Below are 19,400 nucleotides of genomic sequence, written 5' to 3'. Positions count from 1 at the left end.
ATCTAACTTTGTAAGGGACAAAGTTGTTATTCAGTCAAAGAAAAATTCCACATGGAAATTCCACTTTGCTCAATTCTACCTGCATCTCCTTCATATTAGCCTTCAGTGATTTTCTATACAGCATTAGAATTATATTTAAAAGGTTGTTATTCAAATTAAGATTAATACCAAACAAAAAAGAGAACCATATAATGTAATTTCTGGCATCTGTACCTGTCACACGTGTGCACTCAATACTGTATAGGAGTCTGGTTTGGGGTGGCACAGTGGTGTCGTTGTTACATTCGGGTTGGGGTTCTGTATGGAGTTTGCATGTTCTCCTCGTGTCCGTGTGGGTTCTCTGACTCTCTGACGGCCCTCGCCCAATGTCATCTGGGAACTTTAGATAATTGGACTGGTTATTGCTTTCCCTTCCCCTGACCTACTTGAATATCTCCACTTTATAAAAAAAACTGCATATTTTGCATTGCCCATCTAATCTTTTATATATTGTATGTATTTCTGTTTCTTTTTAACATTTTAATTATTATTTATTTTTTTATTATTTGGACTCTGTGGATTTTTTAAATATTTTGCTTGGCTCATTTTAAGATTTTTTATTTTCATTTTTTGTTGTTGTATAAATTGCTGATGTGGTTATTACCTCAGGTGTTTGCAATTTGGTTCCCCTCATGACTAGTTGTTGCAGACGGGGGCTCTAATATTATAACCATCTCATTTCATTTTGGGAATTTGGGCTTTTCGTGTTCGGAAAAATGTGCACCAGACAACACTTAATCTGACTCCTTAGACATTTGTCATTAAAATGCATGGTTGGAAAACAACCATCCTTCTCAAAAGGCCCTTTGCACAGCCAGGAACCTGCAGCCAGCAAGAGAAGCACATCATAACGCCGTGTCTATTGGGTTTGTGTTCACTGAAGTGAGCATATCAAGGCTCTGCAGAGGACCGGCAGAAAGCTTTGATTAATTGCTTTTTTTTCTGGATAAGAGAAGAGACATCCCACAGGACTGTGATTCAAGTTTTTTCTCTCTTATCTTTTTTCTTTTCTATGGCTAGTCCTTATTATAATGTCTATATTGTATCATAATGTATGCCTGCACATGGGACCAATGTGAGTATATTAATAGTATATTTTAAGTGTGTGTAAGACATTTTTTCCAGATCCAAAGTGTGAAACATGAAATATGTATTTTGTATATTTTTACCTAATATGACCTGATGCACTTACAGTATTTATTTACTTAATTAAAGTGTTGAATATTAGATTAGTAAACAGGACATCAGGTTGGATGCACCACATGAATGTACACTGCACATGCATACACAGGTTACATGTGTAACCCCCCAGCCATTGTTCATCCACAGCCAACGCACCACTGACCTTCGACCTTTACCTTTCCGTTCCATCTGTGATCTGATCTGAATGAAAGATGGATCTTTCCATTTCACTGCCCTGTTTTAAACCTCTTCCTCCACTGGGTGATGCTGTTGCCCTGAGTTTTTACCTGCACTTTACTTACCATAGTCACCATAGTTACCACGGTGGTTGATTATAATATACCTCTGATAACTGAGGTATATTAATGTCTCACTCATATTATATAAATCTCCGTTCAGCAGAAGCAGCTGAAAAGACATGTTTGAGGTCTCAGTCCTCCGTTATTGCAGGTCCATCACTCCTGTTATCACTTTTCGGCTTATTTAATCACTTAATTGACTCCACAAAGAGACAGAAAGTTCGACTGAGAAGCTTTCTAAATGGGAGACACGTCTGGAAGCATCCATGCTTGTGTGTATTCGTGACAGACAATGATGGAGTGCGTGTTTGCATGTTCTTGTGTTCGTAAGCGGACAAACTGCTGCAAACGCTCGAGTGGGCGGCAAACAAATGTTCAGTTCTTGTGAAATCAGATTTGTCATGCTGCACTCATGGTTGCATCTCATGAGTCATCTTGTATCTCCATTCTACGTGTGTGTGAGTGAGTGTGTGTGTGTGTTTTCTAGGAGACAGTATTGGTGTTTTGGCAGTGAATGTAAACGTGTATTTGCTTGTGTACACATGAACTTATATGAACTATGTGTGCAAACTGAAGGTGGACTTGTAGCCGTTACACAACAGAAGGGTGCAGTGAATGATAGAGAAAAAGAAAGGCGTATTAAAGAGAAAGAAGGTGAGGAGCACAACACTCACCATAAAATGTCAAGTCAGATAAAATAATCAGGAAAAACCCACCCTTTTCCAGAGTTGACATACAGATGAGTAACAGATTAGTCACCATTGATAGAAGAAAGGTGATCAGTGGCCCTTCTGACAGCTCTGAGCCCTCAGTAGTTCATGAGCATCTTTAATCACACAATTCTTGCTATTAGAGACAAATCAGTCCCATCCTGCCCTCCAGTAACTATCTATCCTCAAATAGGACCTTAGAACCAGCTATAAAATCTGATATATATATATATATTAAGACTGCTTTTCTCCTATCAACCTTCATCAGTTGACTTCAGACGTTTTTAGCGATCTTTTAGACCCCGAAGGTTGGTTAAAGATGTTAAAAAACCTTGTGTTACCCTTCATTATCACCTCATTACTAGATTTGTTCAACCTGCCCTTTCTCTCTAAGATCCTTGAGAAACCAGTTGTGTGACGTTCTTCAAGAGTAGTAATAATTATGCCAAGAATAGCAGTGACAACAATGGCAAGCTCATGTGACATTTAATTATGATGGTGATGACGACAAACCCTGTGGTTTGTGCTCTGATTAGCGCTGACAACTGGAGAACACACTGGGAACATTGCCGAAAAAAAATAAAAATGAAATGTGCTTTTAACAGCAGTGTTAAACATCTGTTTATTGATCTGTAATCAATACCTTCAGTACGGTACGTCCTCCCCTGAGTCCCTCCGTCAGTGTGTATTTTGTGTGCGTGCTGCTGTTTCATTATTCAAGACAAACCAGCAAATCAAGCTCAGGCTGAAACTGAAACGCCAAGGGAGTTGGTGCGCTTTGTCTTTAGTTAATATTGAGAGATGAAGATTAGGTGAACAGAAACGTGGAGGGAGCAAAGAGGTGTGGAGGAAGGAGGGTAAGAGGAAACACACCGAACAAGTATGAATGGAACTGGCGTTGGTATGTTGCGGCCTCTTTGTGTGGAGCGTGTTGAGACTGGAAAGGCTGAATAAGATAATGAGGTCCCTAACACATTACAGGTTTCATTTACACTCATTATACTGCCGTCACAGAGCCAGTAAACAAATATGTTCCAGTTGGGAATCGCAAATAAGCTATTTTCTTCTAGCTCAGCACTGAAAAGACTGGCCTGGCTTTCACAGATAGAAGAACAAGCCATCGATGCGTATGTTTAAATCTTTAGGTTTCTCTAAGACAGCTAGGATTGTTTACAAGCTTTTTAATGTGTAACTCTTGGATACAGAAAGTACCAACAATACACAACACCATGATGATTACCGGTAGTCTCTGTTCTAGTTTAGGGGGAAGAGTTGGCCCATTGCCAGGTCGGCCCAATGTCTTCCCCACCTTTTGTTCCAATTTGCTTCTCTGTTTTGTACTTTGGAAAGTTGTATCTTTTTTTGTTGGTCCTAATTAATGAAATCCCTTCCTGCTGTGGGTGTGTTTCCTCTGGTCTGTTGTCTGTGTCCTTGCTGGTCCCTGGTAGGCGGAGTCCAGTAAGGCACCTGGGACCACCTGGCCAGTCTCTCAGGAGTATTTAAGCTCTGGCTGTTCCAGTCCAACCCTCTCACTCTCCATTAATCAGCATCATGTTTTGCTTGGCTTTGGCCATGTTAGTTTAGGTTATACAACACCTTCCACTCATCATTTCAACACTCATCCATCTGCTGACACACTGATTATACTGATCAACACACCTCATAACTTTAATCTCTTTAGGATATTTGTTTGTTCATTAATACATTCTGGTTTAACGCTGTGTCTCTCCTGTTTCTGTCATGGCTCACGAGCCGGGTCATGACACTTGTTTTTTGGTACCAAAGAGTCTGGCGTCCTTTATATTTTGATCTCCACCTCTGCCTTTTTATTTATTTTATTATTTTATCATTTTAGGGAATCTATGCTTTTCTATTAAGACATTTCAACATGTCTTGCAGTGAAAAAGGCCTGTGTTGCCCCACAACTACTGGATGAGTCTTCTAAAACAGAAGCCAAAACAACTTTATAAGATGGTGACTGGCTGTCTGTCATGTGTTTTCTACCCCTGGTGGCCACAAATATATGAAATCATATGTAAAGAGTAAGGTGGCATTCAGACCATATTAAGTGCGTGAAAAGACACTTATTCATTCATTCATTCATTCATTCACTCATTCACTGTATATTGGTTACAATGAAAGGTTTAATTACTTTCACAATAATAACTTTCCAGAATTGTAAAATGTGCAGTGTTTAGGTGTCTGATTGTGTCATTGTTTCACCACTGCATGAAACAACAAGCTCCCACCAACGCAGCTTCCATAATTAAAAAACAAAACAAAAAAACAGCGGGCTGTTTCCAGTCGACTGACTTCATACCACGCTGGGAAGCAACGTTTCCTCTCCCCTTTCTGGCTGAAAGTTTGAGAGTCAGCATCCGTTAGGGATCTCTCTCTAGAGGAAGAATGAGGATTCAAGCACTCTCACCAAATCAAAGCATGCACTTTGAAAGCGGTATTATGGGTAAATATGTGGGTTTTATGATCAGACTCTCGTAAAGAAATGTCTTCTATGTAGGATTACAGGATGCAGACTTTTGGCACATTCGTTAATGAAATGGTTATAAGATAAAATCATACAGATTAAAATGTACAACATGATTTGATATTAGGAAAAGGCCCTTTTATTACAGTGAACCCTTATTAAGGACACACAACACATTTTCCCTACAGGCATGAACACCTCTAGGATACTGACATCCAACGCCAATGCAATGCATGCTAACTTTATTATAATTTATCTGAAATGCTTTGTAAAATAACATAATTTAGGTCTTGGTGTTAATGCATAATTGACCATCCGTCACATTTTTGTTTTCTTGTGTCACGAGGAAGCAATAATTTAATTCAAGATCTCTTTCATTAGGTCAACTATTAAAAAAAGTACCTCTGGTAAAAACCTTGAATCCCCCACAGGGTTTTCGGCCATCGGTGCCTAATCAACCCTGTGTGTGAGTGTGTAGTGCACACACACACACACACACACACACACACTAAGCCAGTGAATTTCAGCTGATGGAAGCAGGAAGTGAAGCACGGACACACATGCCGCTCCCCGTACTGAAGGGGGTTTTATTTCACTTTATCATAGGAATAAATGTGTGTGAGTGTGAATGTTGAGTGTGCAGCTTACAGGCAGAAAGAAGAAGGAAAAATGAAAGAAGTACGTGCGTCTCATTTGAATAGCTACGCCCTAAATTACAGGTGTGTGTTGTCCACACTGACTGGAACTTCCCTTGTTTTACCCTTCAGATGATGTTCTTGTCACTCTTTGTGACTCTGTCTGTTTTTATTTACAGCTTTACTAACAATGCCATGTCCGGTGCATGTGAGAGTGGTATCATGCCCGAAGGATAACCATGGGAACAGAACCAGCCACAGTTGACGCTGCTCATAACAGTCCCGTGTTTTTGTTTTGAGCTCCACAGTGAAGGCAGCTGCTCATCTAATCGCAGCTATTTTCTGCCCTAATAACTGCCTGACAAACACATTGTAGCCGTAATACCGGTCGTGCACTTCTGATAACGCCGCCTCACCCTCTGCTTTCAACCTGCCGAGTCACCGTGAGAGAGGGCGGAATGGAAGGAGGAAGAACAAAACGGGGGGGAGGTGAAGAAGGATGTGGAGGCAATGACGTCCGACTATACCGAAAAAGTTCACAACAATAGACAATGTGAATATGTCACGTAGGCAGGGAGGGTTATAATAGTCCCTGTAATACATGCAGGCAGTGACAAGAGGAGTTTTATTTTACAATATAATTGTACAGGTTGGGTGTCTTCCTGATGTCGAAGGCCTCCTCGCAAAATCTTTGTGTTTGTCTCTGCAGGTAATAGAAGGAAGTTAGTTAGGAGTTATTATAATTCATCCTCTCAAATAGATCAGTAGATCATCATCAGGGTACATCATCTGGGAACCACGAATGTCTGTTTAGAATGTCAATGGCAATCCATGAAATAGTTATTGACATGTTTCAGTCCGGACCAAACCGACTTGTTGGAGCAGCTAAAAACTAAACACACACACACACACACACACACACACACACACACAAACACACACACACACACACGCACACACAGGGCCTGACAGGTTGAACAAGCAAGAAGTTGTTAAGCAGAACAACCCCGGGACGTATTGCACAAACACAAACAGGGAAGAGACATCTAAAATGCTAAACAACTCCCACACACAGGTGAACAGGAAGAGAACTACGAGCTCCGGCGCTCTCGCATGAAGGTGCGCCGTGATGCAAAATACAAGCAGCGATTATGTTCTTCATTCCCCTCTCTGTGGCACACAGATGGCAAGAACGTGACACGATGACAAATTGCTTTCCCGGCAGACGGGACGAGGCTTTTAACTATGAGTATGAGTGTGTTAATGCCTTTTTCTCTCCTCGCATATCGTCCAACAGAAGATAGGACTTCAGATTTAGCCTCCGGCAAAAAGGTCTATCGGAGGGATCTGAGGGACAAATCCCTGTGTATATTTACCACGGAGTGTGTGAGACAGGTAGGCAGATTAGAGGAGCACCCACCTCCTCCTGATCCCCCACAACAACAGTTCGTTGTAGATTAGCCCCGGCTTAGGCTGTCTCCTGGTAAGTCTGAGCCAAATCCAACTCTGGTTTAGACTGTTGCTTTTGAGAGAGACATGAGCCGGAGTAATAAAGGCAGCTCTCCGAGGATTGGTCACATTACCAGAGCTGTCCGTCAGAGAAAAGAATGGGTTCATTAGAGCCGTTCGTAAGGAGAGAGGAGAGAGTATCTCAGATGGAGACTGAAGAGCAATCTGGTGTTCAGTGAAAGTATGAACGGTTGAACCCCTCGAGCTGAAAAAAAAAAAAAACACATAAGTAAAGCGAATTAGCCGAGCATTCAGACTCGACTGAAACACAAAGTACAGCTGAGGCTGACGGGAACGTCATTCGTTTTTGGAGGTATTTAGCCATAAACCAAAGTTTAACGCTTGCGAAAAAAGAATTTAAAAAGTCAGGGCCTCATTAAAGTTAAGATAATTCATCCCAAAGCGGATATGAATGTCTGAACTAAATTTTGTGACAATCCATCCAATAGTTGCTGAGATATTTCCATCGCTTTATAGAAGAAATGTGTGTGTGATAATCAGAAAATGTTGTGAATACCACAAACAAAATTCCATTCACTTCCATTATATTATGCTGGTCACATTAATGAAACTGCACACATGAAACCCCAACTATCTGCACGGCTGTGTTACCACAACGGCAGCTTTTGTTGTGTGACCTCTTTCAAAATAAGAGCCCCAGTGTTCCTGACCTTGATCTCTCTCAGGGCACAGAGGGCTAAATGAGGGCCAGTAGACGAGCAGGAAGGGGACATAAAGCAGTAGTGTGGTTAAAAGGGAAATAATTGCTTAAGCCACCGCTGGGAGAGCTGGACTGAATCGTCCTCCTAGTCGGGGGGGGGGGGTGAAGCGCCATGCTGGGTGTTGCGTTGCGTCGGCGGCTCCCAACACCAACCTTTGCGCCTGCTGCAGGATCTCAGAATAGCCCGAAGGCACACGGTGCATGTTAATGATCTGTGGGAAACATGGGGAGGCAGCGGAAGCTGAGGCGGTGGGACGTTTGAGTCGCGGCGCGCTCTGCGTCAGTGTTTATATATGGAGCAGTTGTGACCACCAAATGCGTCGCGTAACGCTGCCCTTCAGAGACAACAAGCAGCAACTGTGTGGTCGTGACACTGGAAGCAGAAATAGATCAAAGTGTATCTTCTGCTCTGACAGCGATACAGTAGTACTGGTTAAACGACTATGATCATGACCTTTGACCTTTCAAACACAAAAACTCCTTTCCGCGGCGTTCTGTATGCGTCTGTGTGGTCTGAGCGAGGCGGCGGCGGCTCAGATGAACATCTAAGTGAGTCAAGAGGTTTAGAGGATTACAGCGTTGTATTGTTTTTACACAAAATGCAACATTCATGTCTGAGCGGCAGATCTTAGAGAGGAACCGAGGGACTGTGAAGGCACCACGGGGGGTCACATTACACGGACCTGAACCGTCGAACAAGTACGGCCAAGTGCTGAGGAGGGAAACACGGGTTTATATATCACCTCCATACATTTTGGTTTTAGTTGTGAGATATTCGATGGTCAGTAACACACACACACACACACACACACACACACACTTGGGGACATTACAGAGATCATAATCTCCCATCTCTACCCAGCGGTATATATCTTGTTAAAGAACAAAAGAAAATGATGTGTGTGTCTTGACTTTAATCATCTCATTCAACCGATTAGTCAAGCAACATAAAATAACATTCAATTCAGCGTTTCTTTATCAAGCTTCTCAAATGTCCCCTTGATGCTTGTTTTGTATCATCACTTAATCTTCATTTAAGACTGTTGGTCAGAAGAAAACAAGCAATTTGAAACTGTCACCTTTAGATTGTTTTTTAATATTGTTTCATTTTGGATATCAAAACAATTCAGTCAGAAATTAATGAAGAGATGATGTTAATGACAGTAGTCACCGTTTGCCCTACTTTTTTACTCGCTGGAAATCATACACTGACCTTAATATTGAAAACACAGCCAACAAAAACACATTCACACCTCATTCGTGTTCATGGGGACATGCTTATGCTTTTGTGTGTGTGTGTGTGTGTCGGACTCACTACCCCCTCTCCACTCTCCCTTTATGGTGGGGAGATTAGGTGGTTAATCCTGTAGATCTCAGAGAAAAGCCACTCCTGATGCCACAATGGATTTCACTCAGTTCACCAGAGAGAGGACAGACCTGCTGCCGATACGCATCTCGACCTCTGACGAAAACAGGGCCACACACACACACACACACACACACACACACACACACACACACACACACACACACACACACACACACACACACACACACACACACACACACACACACACAGGCAGAGCACTTCACCAAGGACAGGATATTATATTACATATGAATTAGATGCATGCTATAAATAACGCCACAACCACACTGAACTAATATTATGAAACTGTCACATCTCTTTCCAACTCTATATGATACTGCTTACTATGTTCCGTAATACTTACTTATTGTGTGTAATATATGTAATACATACATACCAAAACCAGTCATTTCACACCCCCAAAGTCTTTAAGGCTGCTTAACAAAGGCCATAATTGTATCGTGTCACCTCAGTAAACCGTTCGTCACTCTCCACGACAGCACATGCAATCCTAGTATAGATACTAGATAGTGATTGGCTAATTTATTGATCAAGTCATTACTGAAGGGTGAAAAGCCTCATCCCCTGGTCGTATCTTCTAAGTTGTTGATCACTTCTAATGGTCACCATGGATTACTGCAAATATAACTGTATACAGGTTTTGAGCACTTGTGTGGCTCAATAATTGAAAGACATTAAAGCTGGAACAGAGCCGTTCTTGCAGCTGACCCTGATCTTGACCTTTCCAGACGTGACAGGCAGTTAAAGAGTTTTCCCTTTGAATAATAAAGTATATTTTCCAAGTAGTTAGAAAAAGGCTTCATTGACACTTTTCCACAGACAGAGACGATTATTCTCTGTCTGTGATTATTTTATTGTGTTTGGAAAGTGTAGCATATAAACATCAACGGTAGACTGTTTTCCTAGAAAGTTTCTAGTTTGACACCCAGGAGCCCTTCTCTCCTGTCTGTGTGTCTCTTTTTACAAGAAGGAGCCCCCCCTCCGTGCTTCTCCTCAGGAGGTGTGAGCAGTCATAAGCTGTTCCCTCTCCCACTCTGCCCCCACTACTTCCAGCACTCTCTCCCCCGTTAAACCCCCCATCTGGAGTCTGCCGCCATGTTCTTAAAGGGACTGCATCAAGCGTCGCGCTGAGAAACACCAAACCCGGATATTAAGTCATTCTGACTTCAAAATAAAACGTAAACATAAAATCACGATGCCATTTATTCCAAAAATGTTTTGAACATTTCGGAATAAATTGTATTTTCATTTTAAAATGTATTATGTATCAGTATAGATAGTATATATTGATGGCTCTGGATTGTAATTTTCTTTCTTGGTTGGCTGCACACTAGACACAAATGTAACAGTGACGGGCCCTTCTGCATACTGAAACTTTTGATACTTAAACTACATTTAGACTAATATCCTTTATTACATAATTCTAATTTTTATTGTAAGACTTTTACTTGTAATGGTATCACAACCTGCCTCCTGACCTATAACATATATGGGAGACACCATTTTCAATTTTTCAATACAAGCAAATGAATTGAAGGTATGGCTGAATATTGATAAGGCTCGACAAGGAGTGTGAGCACAATAAAATCAGTGATGCAGAAGGATTATGAGACCGGGAGCAGACCAGAATATTTACAATGTGGTACAGCTATTTTCACTTAATGATCTGAGTAATTGCTACACCACTGTGAGACTGTCAGTCAGATGTAAGTCAAGTATATTGCTTGTCAGGATAAAGCATCATACAAAAGGCTATATGACAACGAGCTTGCTGATTTAAGAGTGAGTGAGAAGGTGACTGAAGAATTTAACAGCTGAATAATCTAAATGTCATACCGATGCAGAATTGGATGAATGCAACTGTATTGCTGTATACTGGCACATAACTGTCATGTTCAGTCACTCAGATATAAAGAATTAAATAAAATAGATTATTTCTACTGGAGATGGAGAAACCATTTTTGCGATCCAGCTTTTTTGGTATGCCTTTATTATCATGGGAAGCCTGATAAACAACTTCATCATATTATTTTAATAGATAAACGTACATAAAAGCAAGCAGTGGCATTATTTTCTTTTGAAATGACATCTTATCTATAGTGTATTTGTGGTATTCATTTCTCCAGCTATGTATTCTGTATATGTATTACTATTGCAGCACTACTGTCCATATTGTAAAGGTAACATCTTAGCATATTCATTTTGCACTGTTTATACTGTCCATACGTTTATTATTTATAGGCCATTTCTGTTTATTCTATATGGTCAATAGAGTAAAGTAGATTCAAAGTAGATTTAATATAAAAAAATGAATATAAAAAAAAACAGACTCTATTGTCAGAGGTTCTGAAACTTATGGAAGCCCATTTCTGCCACTGTATCTCAAAATAATATAATAAAGTATTTTAAAATACTGACATACGAAACTCATTATTTTGAGATATTAAGTTATTATTCTGCCAACGTTTCTCATTATTTTGAGGAAGTTTGACAGTGGCAGAAATAGGCTTCCTTAGCAACAAATCTGTGTCCTTGTAATAAAACCACCGAGAAGTAAAAAGAAATGCGCATGCTGCTACGAGACTCACAAAAGTAGTTTTATTTTGTAAACACATAACCGGAAGTCCCGCCGTCGGTTTCCGTTACTAGCTTGATGTCGGTTTCCAGCGGCGAGATGACAGCTGAACGGTTCGTAAAGGTAGAGCGACGCAAGCCGTAACGTTAGGTTAACAACAACCATCACAAAGTCCCGTTTTAAAGCACAGGAGCGACACGCTTCCCCGTGTGAACTCTTTGTCTTTGAGTGTGTCAGAGGAACCGTTAACCTTGCGGATATTTTTTGTTGCGTGTGTGTGTTCTTTTTCACCAAGAGAGAGAAAACGATCCGAGTCCGGATGTGCCAGCAGTATCGGTGGGGTTTTTTTCGCATGGCGTAGGCACCTTTTCTAAAGCGGGATACTCTTGATGTTCGGAGGGTCGGAGGAGGCCCCTCGGGTCGACAGCTTATCCCACGAACATTAACCATACCTCCACGTCTCCCGATTTGCGTGGAAAAATGATCGACGAAATGATTGTGCAATAGAGAGGAAGAAGCGTCGAAACACGTCTCGGCAACCTCGAGTGTTGTGACTGCGGAGAGTCACCGGGAATTACATCGTCTGGTTTCCTGCTCGAAACCTCTCGACGACGTTTGTTCGAGCGCCTATAAGGGAAGCGAGAAGAGGGGACATCTGTGTGTGTGAGAGTGTGTGTGAAGCCCCTTCCGAGGACCGGGAGAACCTACACGATGACGGGCAGCACCCCAGCGGACATGGTGAGAGGATTTCACACTTATCCATTTACATCCATTTATTTTCTCAGGGGGGAGGGAATCAGACCAGCGTGTCTCCAAGTCTGCTCCTTCTGCTTCCATTAATCTCATATTGACATTTTGATCCTGAACTACACACTCCTCAAAGTTGGGGTTGTGGAAAGGAAACTTGGAAAAACTTTTCAAGTTTTAACCTCATTAACTTCAACTTGTACTTTTCCATTTATTTTCTGATATTTAAAATACACTCTACATTTATTTGATGCATTTTTCCCCCTATAGCTCCAGGCAGCCGTTGTCTTCCATTGATTTCTCTATAGCATGAAACCCTAGAAGCACACCCGGGACACTTCTTTATGGTCTGTTATCTATCATCAAGTCTGCATTGATGTTTGTGCGTCACATTATCGTTGTGTGGTAAGGCCTTTCATCCACGGATGGATCTGAGAAGATGATAATGGAACGTCCGAACGCAGACGTTGATGTTCATTAGAGATGATGTCGATTAGGGGAAATGAATCCGCTATTCTTATACATTTGATTTCATGCTGTTGGTCAGACGAGACACGATATTTAGAAAACGTGAACTCGGGCTGGGATACAGTTTGACTGGCTTCTTGTGGGTATTTTCTAAGATTTTATGGTGTGAATGGGAAAACTAATGGATGGTTTGATCAGTAACACCCACTGACGCCCACTGCGATGGATTGCAAAACTTTTGTGATGACACAAAGCATCAGAGAAAGCAGGTCTGGACGGGGTTGAGCTGAAGGCTGGGGGGTTCTTCTACTACGTATGAAGCACACGCTGACCTATAATTGCATTTCTGCTACAAGCCCATTATGTCACATCTACTGATGAAGTGCTTTAAAAGGAGGCTCAACTATGACCTTAAGCCCGTGGTCATCGTCAGGTGACTTTATCAGCTTAACCCCCACCACCTTCTCAAAGACACCGTCCTGTTATGACTTATTTTATTATAGCATACAGACTGTGGCATCATAAAGATTTATGTCAGCGTCTGGTGGGTAAGCCATGCCACAAATTAAAAGGCGTGTAAAATGCGTTTACTCTGGGTTTACTCCAAGTCTCAGATGTGATACCTCCCCTCTGTCTGGCAGGTTTGCGTCTGTCATTTTTTGCGGCTCTGAGAATAACTCCAGGTCTATGTATGGAAAGGATAAACCACGTAATGTGTCCCCCTCCACGCGGAGATCGGCTCACCCAGCTGCGTCCGAGTTCGGCTGATCCCCTGAACAGCAGGTCCATTATGTTGTTGGGATAATACTGTGTGCAGGTTAGATGTGAGCCGGCCTCTCGGTATATGTGGTCCGCTCAAAGCTGCGGACGTCTAAGTATAGCACATCGCAAGGAATTTCCCCGGATTATGGACATAATCACGAGTCAAAATTGTTCGCTCTCCGGTAGCTAAACGTGAAAAAACAAACATTCATAGAATGAATCGTAGTATGAACTTAAATCGCGGTGTAATGGTTCAGTCGCGATGGTGTTTTTCTTGCGTATTATAAGATTATCATTCAGCCAGAGAACTTTGGCTGAAGCTTCCAGCCACCCTGCTGAAGTGTCTTTAAGCAACACGCTGAATCCCTGCCAGATGGTTTATAGCTCAGCCCCGTGCTTTGAGAATTTCCCTATGGGAGAAGGATCACATTATTATCGCATCATTTATCGGCAGTGTCAGGCATACATTTCAACAGTAAGGTAAATAATATTTTTTTTCCCAACTGCCAACTCTCAAGCATTGTTTTTAAATGTGCTTTTATCCCTGCCAGAGATGCTGTCTTGGGGCTCATGGTATTAACATGCCTGCAGCGGGAAAACATAAAGGTCAAACCGTGCTCATAAGTAAGACATTCAGGATCCCTGCCAGTGATATTGCTTCCTTTTAGTGGCTTAGGTCAATCTATACATCAGGGCCGACTCCTTGCGTTCCCCGAGGAAATTTGAGGAAATATCAGCAGCCTGTGTTTAACTCGTCCTGTGTGGTTGAAATCACTCTTTTTGCTCACCCCCAACTGCCTCTCTCTCGGTCTGGGGAAAGAGCAAGTGTATGCACACACACTTATGAAGGCTGTGCAGAGTGGGAGTGAGAGTAGGAGGAGAGGAGACTGCTGGTGCCAAACATTGTGGGTGAATGAATCTGAGAGAAAGAATAGGAGAAGGAGAAGTCGTGCCTCTTGAGAGTGGAGCATGGTATTTTTTTTTCCTTTTCTCCCACGTCCTGAAAAGGAGAAAAGAAGGAGGGGAAGAGGGGAAGGATGGGGAGGGGGCAAATTGCCTCGCTCCGGGCGGACCCCAGAAGTGCTGACAGGGCTGAAATGGTTCCCATGGCAACAGTGGGATGCTTTGATCTGAGGTCTGGATGCCCCGTGTGAGTATATGTGGAAGGATTGGGACTGGGTGCACTGCAGGTATGCGTGTGTGACAACGAGCAGACGAGAGAGCAGGACAGAAGCGGGAGAAGAATAAAGCACCTCGGTTCAGATAAGACCTGCCAAATAAATACACTCCAGAAAAACACTGAGAGTCCCATGGAGTGAATTTCAAACATTAACGCTTTTTAAAATGTCCCTACGCGGGAGACATGATGGGGATATCCACACACACACACACACACACACACACACACACACACACACACGGAGGGAATTACATGACGGCTCCACTTAATCGTAAGTGTTTATCAGTTGTCCCCAATGTCTTAATCAGTGTTTAATAGATTCATATCGATAGATCACTGTATCAATAATATGAAGAACTTTTTGGGTTAGACTGGTTCCTCTAAATCCCTGCCTGTGTGTCATATTATTATTTATTTTTTTGTACAGTGATTCAGGAAGGTCTTGTGCTCGTTGACAGCTGTTTCCCTCGGTTGATAATCAGCTGAAACCATAAATGACTTAATCGATTACTAGGAACCGTTCCATAATGAGATGCCCCCGAATAACTCTGCTTTGACTGAGGGAGTTTGTGATGGACAATTTCACGGATCAGATTTCATCTTTCAAGCTTCAGGAACACGATTTTTGTCACAACAAAACAGCCTTTTTATCGTTGCACTAGTAAATCATCTATTAACCTTTTAATAAAGCCAAAACTGGTAGCAGCATGACTTGCTTACTGAAGGCGTACGGACACACATCTGATCCTGATATGGTATGAGGAAATAAACACTGTTACCACACGTACACACTCATACACATACAAAGTGGGTAGTATTCAAACACCCTTTCATTTGTGCAGTGTTGAGTATGTGTTAGATATAGTTGGTGGAAATTGCAGCCCTTATACCAGGCTCGATAGTACAAATGAACCCTTCAAATACCTGGTGAAATTACGATTGTCTTGCACAGCATATGGTGTTATTAACAAGTTTCTAAACTCTTAAATGAAAAGGAGCCAAAGCATCCCACACAGTTGATCCCTTGTATTTATTAAGTAACCATCTATTCAGAATAGTGGATTTTGCATTTAACTGTATCAGAATGTGGCTCAAAGCGAGTTACCTCTGCTCCTCTGTGTGTGGCTAATTATAATTTGTGTGCTTTTTAAGCAGTTTAGTTCATTGTTAAAGAGGCCCCTTGGTGCACACACACACACAAAGGAGTCAAAGGTAAGGGTCGGAGGTCAGCGGCGTGTTGGTTGCGGGATGAACAATAGGTGGGGGAACCCTTGCTGCTGAAAACAGCACTCCCTCTTCCCGCCGGAGCTCAGCTCAGCACTTATGACGCCGAGTAGCTAGAGACGGTGAAGCGTCGGCGGGCGGTCTTCAGCCTCGGGGCAGGAGCTGCTAACGGGGCTTTGATTGACGCCGTCAGAGGGAGGAAGGACCCCATTGAATCCTGACGGTTGGATGAAGCACGTCGGTGAATGTGTGTGCGGTCGCTGATGCCATGTGTCGCAAGTCTTGAGTCACAGATCGGGACTACGTCACCCCGCCCGGGTGCAGCAGTTGATGGATTGACTCTGGCATCGTCACATGCAGGCCTCGGAGCGCAACGGAAAGTTCTGACAGCAGTTTGAAGGTGCAGGTGTTGTTGCTCCATTATTCCTAATCATTTCAAGCATTTTAGGAAATTGATGACTCAGAGTTGAAACGCTGACAGATGCAGCAGCTACTATATTCATTCTACTTGAGTAGAGACTGGTGTGAACACCCAGTTGTTGATGGTGTGACTGCACAGAGAAATGATCGTTTAACGTCATATTTTGGTTCAAGAAAGGTTGTGAAGCATTTGCAGACGTTAGCATGTCGTCAATGGGTATGTCCGGCAGCCTTCTGTGATCGTGCAGAATGAACTCAATTATATTGATGTATGACACCAACAGGAAGTCCTAATGGGAACCTCTCATCCATTGATTGCCTATGTACCAGTTTATCTGCATTAGGTTTGTCTGTGTATTCTTCAGCATGTGTCGGTGCATGTGCATCCGATGTGATGTCCTCGATGAATAATGACACATTTCCCCCTTTTTTTTTGTCTGATTTTTGATTTCTGGAATCCATTCCGATTCACAAGGTCCGGATTCGTTTTAATCTCCGATTCGATTCGATTCAATATCGATTCGGTTAGGGATATTTCAGTTAAAATACTTTTTTTCTTGGATATGAAATAGATTCTCACAGAACGAATGCTGTAAATTGTACAAGGAACCTTCTAACCTGGTGCAAAATATTAATGTTTACATTAAGAATTGACCCCAAAGCAGCAACATGGACCAACAGCCTGTCAGGCTTACATTATATCTTATTTGTATCTGTACGGAAGTCAAGTAAGTACTGTAACTGTAACAGGGAATGCAGTGAAAGGACATGGAAGGTACATTTTCTAAATTCTGTGTTTTAAAATTTTATAGCATTTTCCCCCATCAAATGGTGTCTAATGATGTGGTTGATGAATCAAAATTAAGAAATTTACTGAATTCTAGTTCTTCTAATTCCTTGTCATTCAGAGACCATACACATCAATATGTAAGTGGATGTGCAATCATTTATGTAGGAGTCCCCCCCCTTTCTGATCAGCCCAGCTAGAAGACTGAATAGCTGTGGGAGTAACCCAGAAGGGTTTTAGAGAAAAAAAAAGTTGGAGTGTGCGTGTTGGGTTAAGGGCTTATTCTGCTGGAAAATCCCCCTCTTTTCAGCAGTCACTGTTGGCAGGTATGGCTTTGCTCAGGCTGAGGAATGTGTTGAACCACTTCACTGTTTTTGGGGGTCCCGGGTTCTAGAGGAACTACACTATTGATTCTGGTCCTGATCTCTCTTGACAGTGAACAGTGCACTTGCTGAATGCTGCACGTCTTGAACATTAATATCGTAGGCGCGGCAAACTATTCTGTGAGCTTTGCTGCTGTACAAATCCATTTGAGTTCGGCCTCATCTGTACAATAGCGATGTCACTTACGCTACATTTACGACGCTAATTACCGGTTCCTCGGCGCTGAGCTCTTGAAAAATGGCTCTACGTACTAGGAAGTCGGATCATGACATAGATGAGTGGGTGTGAGTGCGAGCACTAGCACTGCTAGTCCTAAAGGCACCCTGTATGCCCAGAGCCACTTCTGAAGTGAGCGTGCGTGTCTTTTGCTCATGCATGTGTTCACATTTGCATGGGGAAGCCAGCGAAAGCACAACCTGTTCTTCCTGTTAAATGTGACATGTTTGCCGTTGGCTTTATCAGTGAAGTAACACCCACTACAGTTCAGGTTTGCTCCAGAGAACAGAACAGCACCGACTAGGGCTGCGTCATAAAGGCCATTGTTTGCACTTGATGGTGTAGTGACACTGTACCATGCGGCCCCTTGTATCTCTCAGTGCTCTCCAGTTTGACCAGCGACTAAAAAGTCCAGGGAAATCATCTGACTTTTTGTTTTTCGTTGTTTAAAATTGTATTTATTCATCGATCTGTTCAATGATGTTTTCATATAAAGTGTTATCCCTGAAATGATTCTGTAAGCTTTTTCCACAACTGCAGGGATATCATTCTGGTGGAGGAATATAAAATCCAAATACAATTGTCTGTTTGCTTTTAAGGGTAGTTTGTGTGTAAATGTAGAACGTAAACCTCCTCACATTGTTGAAAAAAACGTAAAATACTCAGAAATGACGCGATTCTCTCCAAGGTTTTATTTTTTGTGAAAAGGAAGAAAGGAGAACATGAATTACTTCCTCACGATACGAAGGGAATTAGATTCTTAAGAAGCTGTGGCTCTGGCTGAATAGAGAAACTGAAAAGGAGGAAGAGGAACTTTTGCATCGCAGAGAGGAGCATGAACGGTCAAACAAAAGCCCATTCTACTGGACGTTACACTATAAAGATCCTATTCACTAAAAGCAGTGTGTTTGTGTAATTTCTCATATCAACCGAGGCTATTGTTTGAGGCGGTGTGTTTGCCTCGTTAAGTATTTCAGTAATGGTCGGCACTGTGACTCATTAATGGAGACAGGGAATTGCTAGCTCATGTGTTCCTTTTTAGATAATAAGTTTGTAATTCTGCACAAACAGTTCATGTCCTCAGTGCTTACACTGTATTGATTTTTTTTTTTAGTTTTAGACATAAATAAACTCAGGGATCTTAATACAAATTATGTTTTTGCCATTCAAGTGATGTTACAGTTACATCATCATTTAAATAGATGTAAAACAAAATCTCTCAAGTGAAAAAAACGCACTGCATTTCCCCCAAATGTTGAATAGAAATAGAGTGCATGTGTGTGTTTAGGAGAAATAAGGGATGGGGAGGGGTAGTGTTTGACTAGCTCAATAAAGGGAGCCTTTCAGCTGCACTGGAAACAATTTCCAGCCAAGGGGACATTTATATTAAAGCTTTGCCTCTGTGTGTGTGTGTGTGTGTGTGTGTGAGTGTGTGTGTGTGTGTGTGTCAGAGCAGCCTAGCTCGCTAGCAAGAATCAACTGTCCCTCTTCCTGATACATTTTGGGGCATGCTGCCATTTCTAAATCAGTGCTTAAATCTGTGCCCATATCCGAACGTCCTGTGCCAGCGCAGTCAGACAGACAATACGCACCGAGGGAATTAGAGGGGCATCATTGAGACTCTTCAGGTCCCAGACAGGGCAGACATTAGCCACGGAGCAGTCATC

At 42.2% G+C, this 19,400-nt stretch overlaps 1 protein-coding gene across 1 annotated transcript in view; it reads left to right on the top strand.

Annotated features, from left to right (window-relative positions):
* Positions 1 to 11,648: 11,648 nt before the first annotated feature.
* The window catches only part of ubl3a (ubiquitin-like 3a), a 28,836-nt gene continuing 21,084 nt past the window's right edge, over positions 11,649 to 19,400 (top strand). Inside the window, exon 1 of the mRNA XM_084029870.1 lies at positions 11,649 to 12,283. Within this exon, the coding sequence (XP_083885996.1) occupies positions 12,257 to 12,283 (27 nt within the window). The 5' untranslated portion in view covers positions 11,649 to 12,256. The remainder of the gene's footprint in view (positions 12,284 to 19,400) is intronic.

Source organism: Eutrigla gurnardus (assembly GCF_963514095.1).
Source record: "Eutrigla gurnardus genome assembly, chromosome: 15".
Lineage (NCBI taxonomy): Eukaryota > Metazoa > Chordata > Actinopteri > Perciformes > Triglidae > Eutrigla > Eutrigla gurnardus.
Note: the sequence above shows the minus strand (reverse complement) of the source record. Positions and strands in the feature narration are given on the sequence as shown.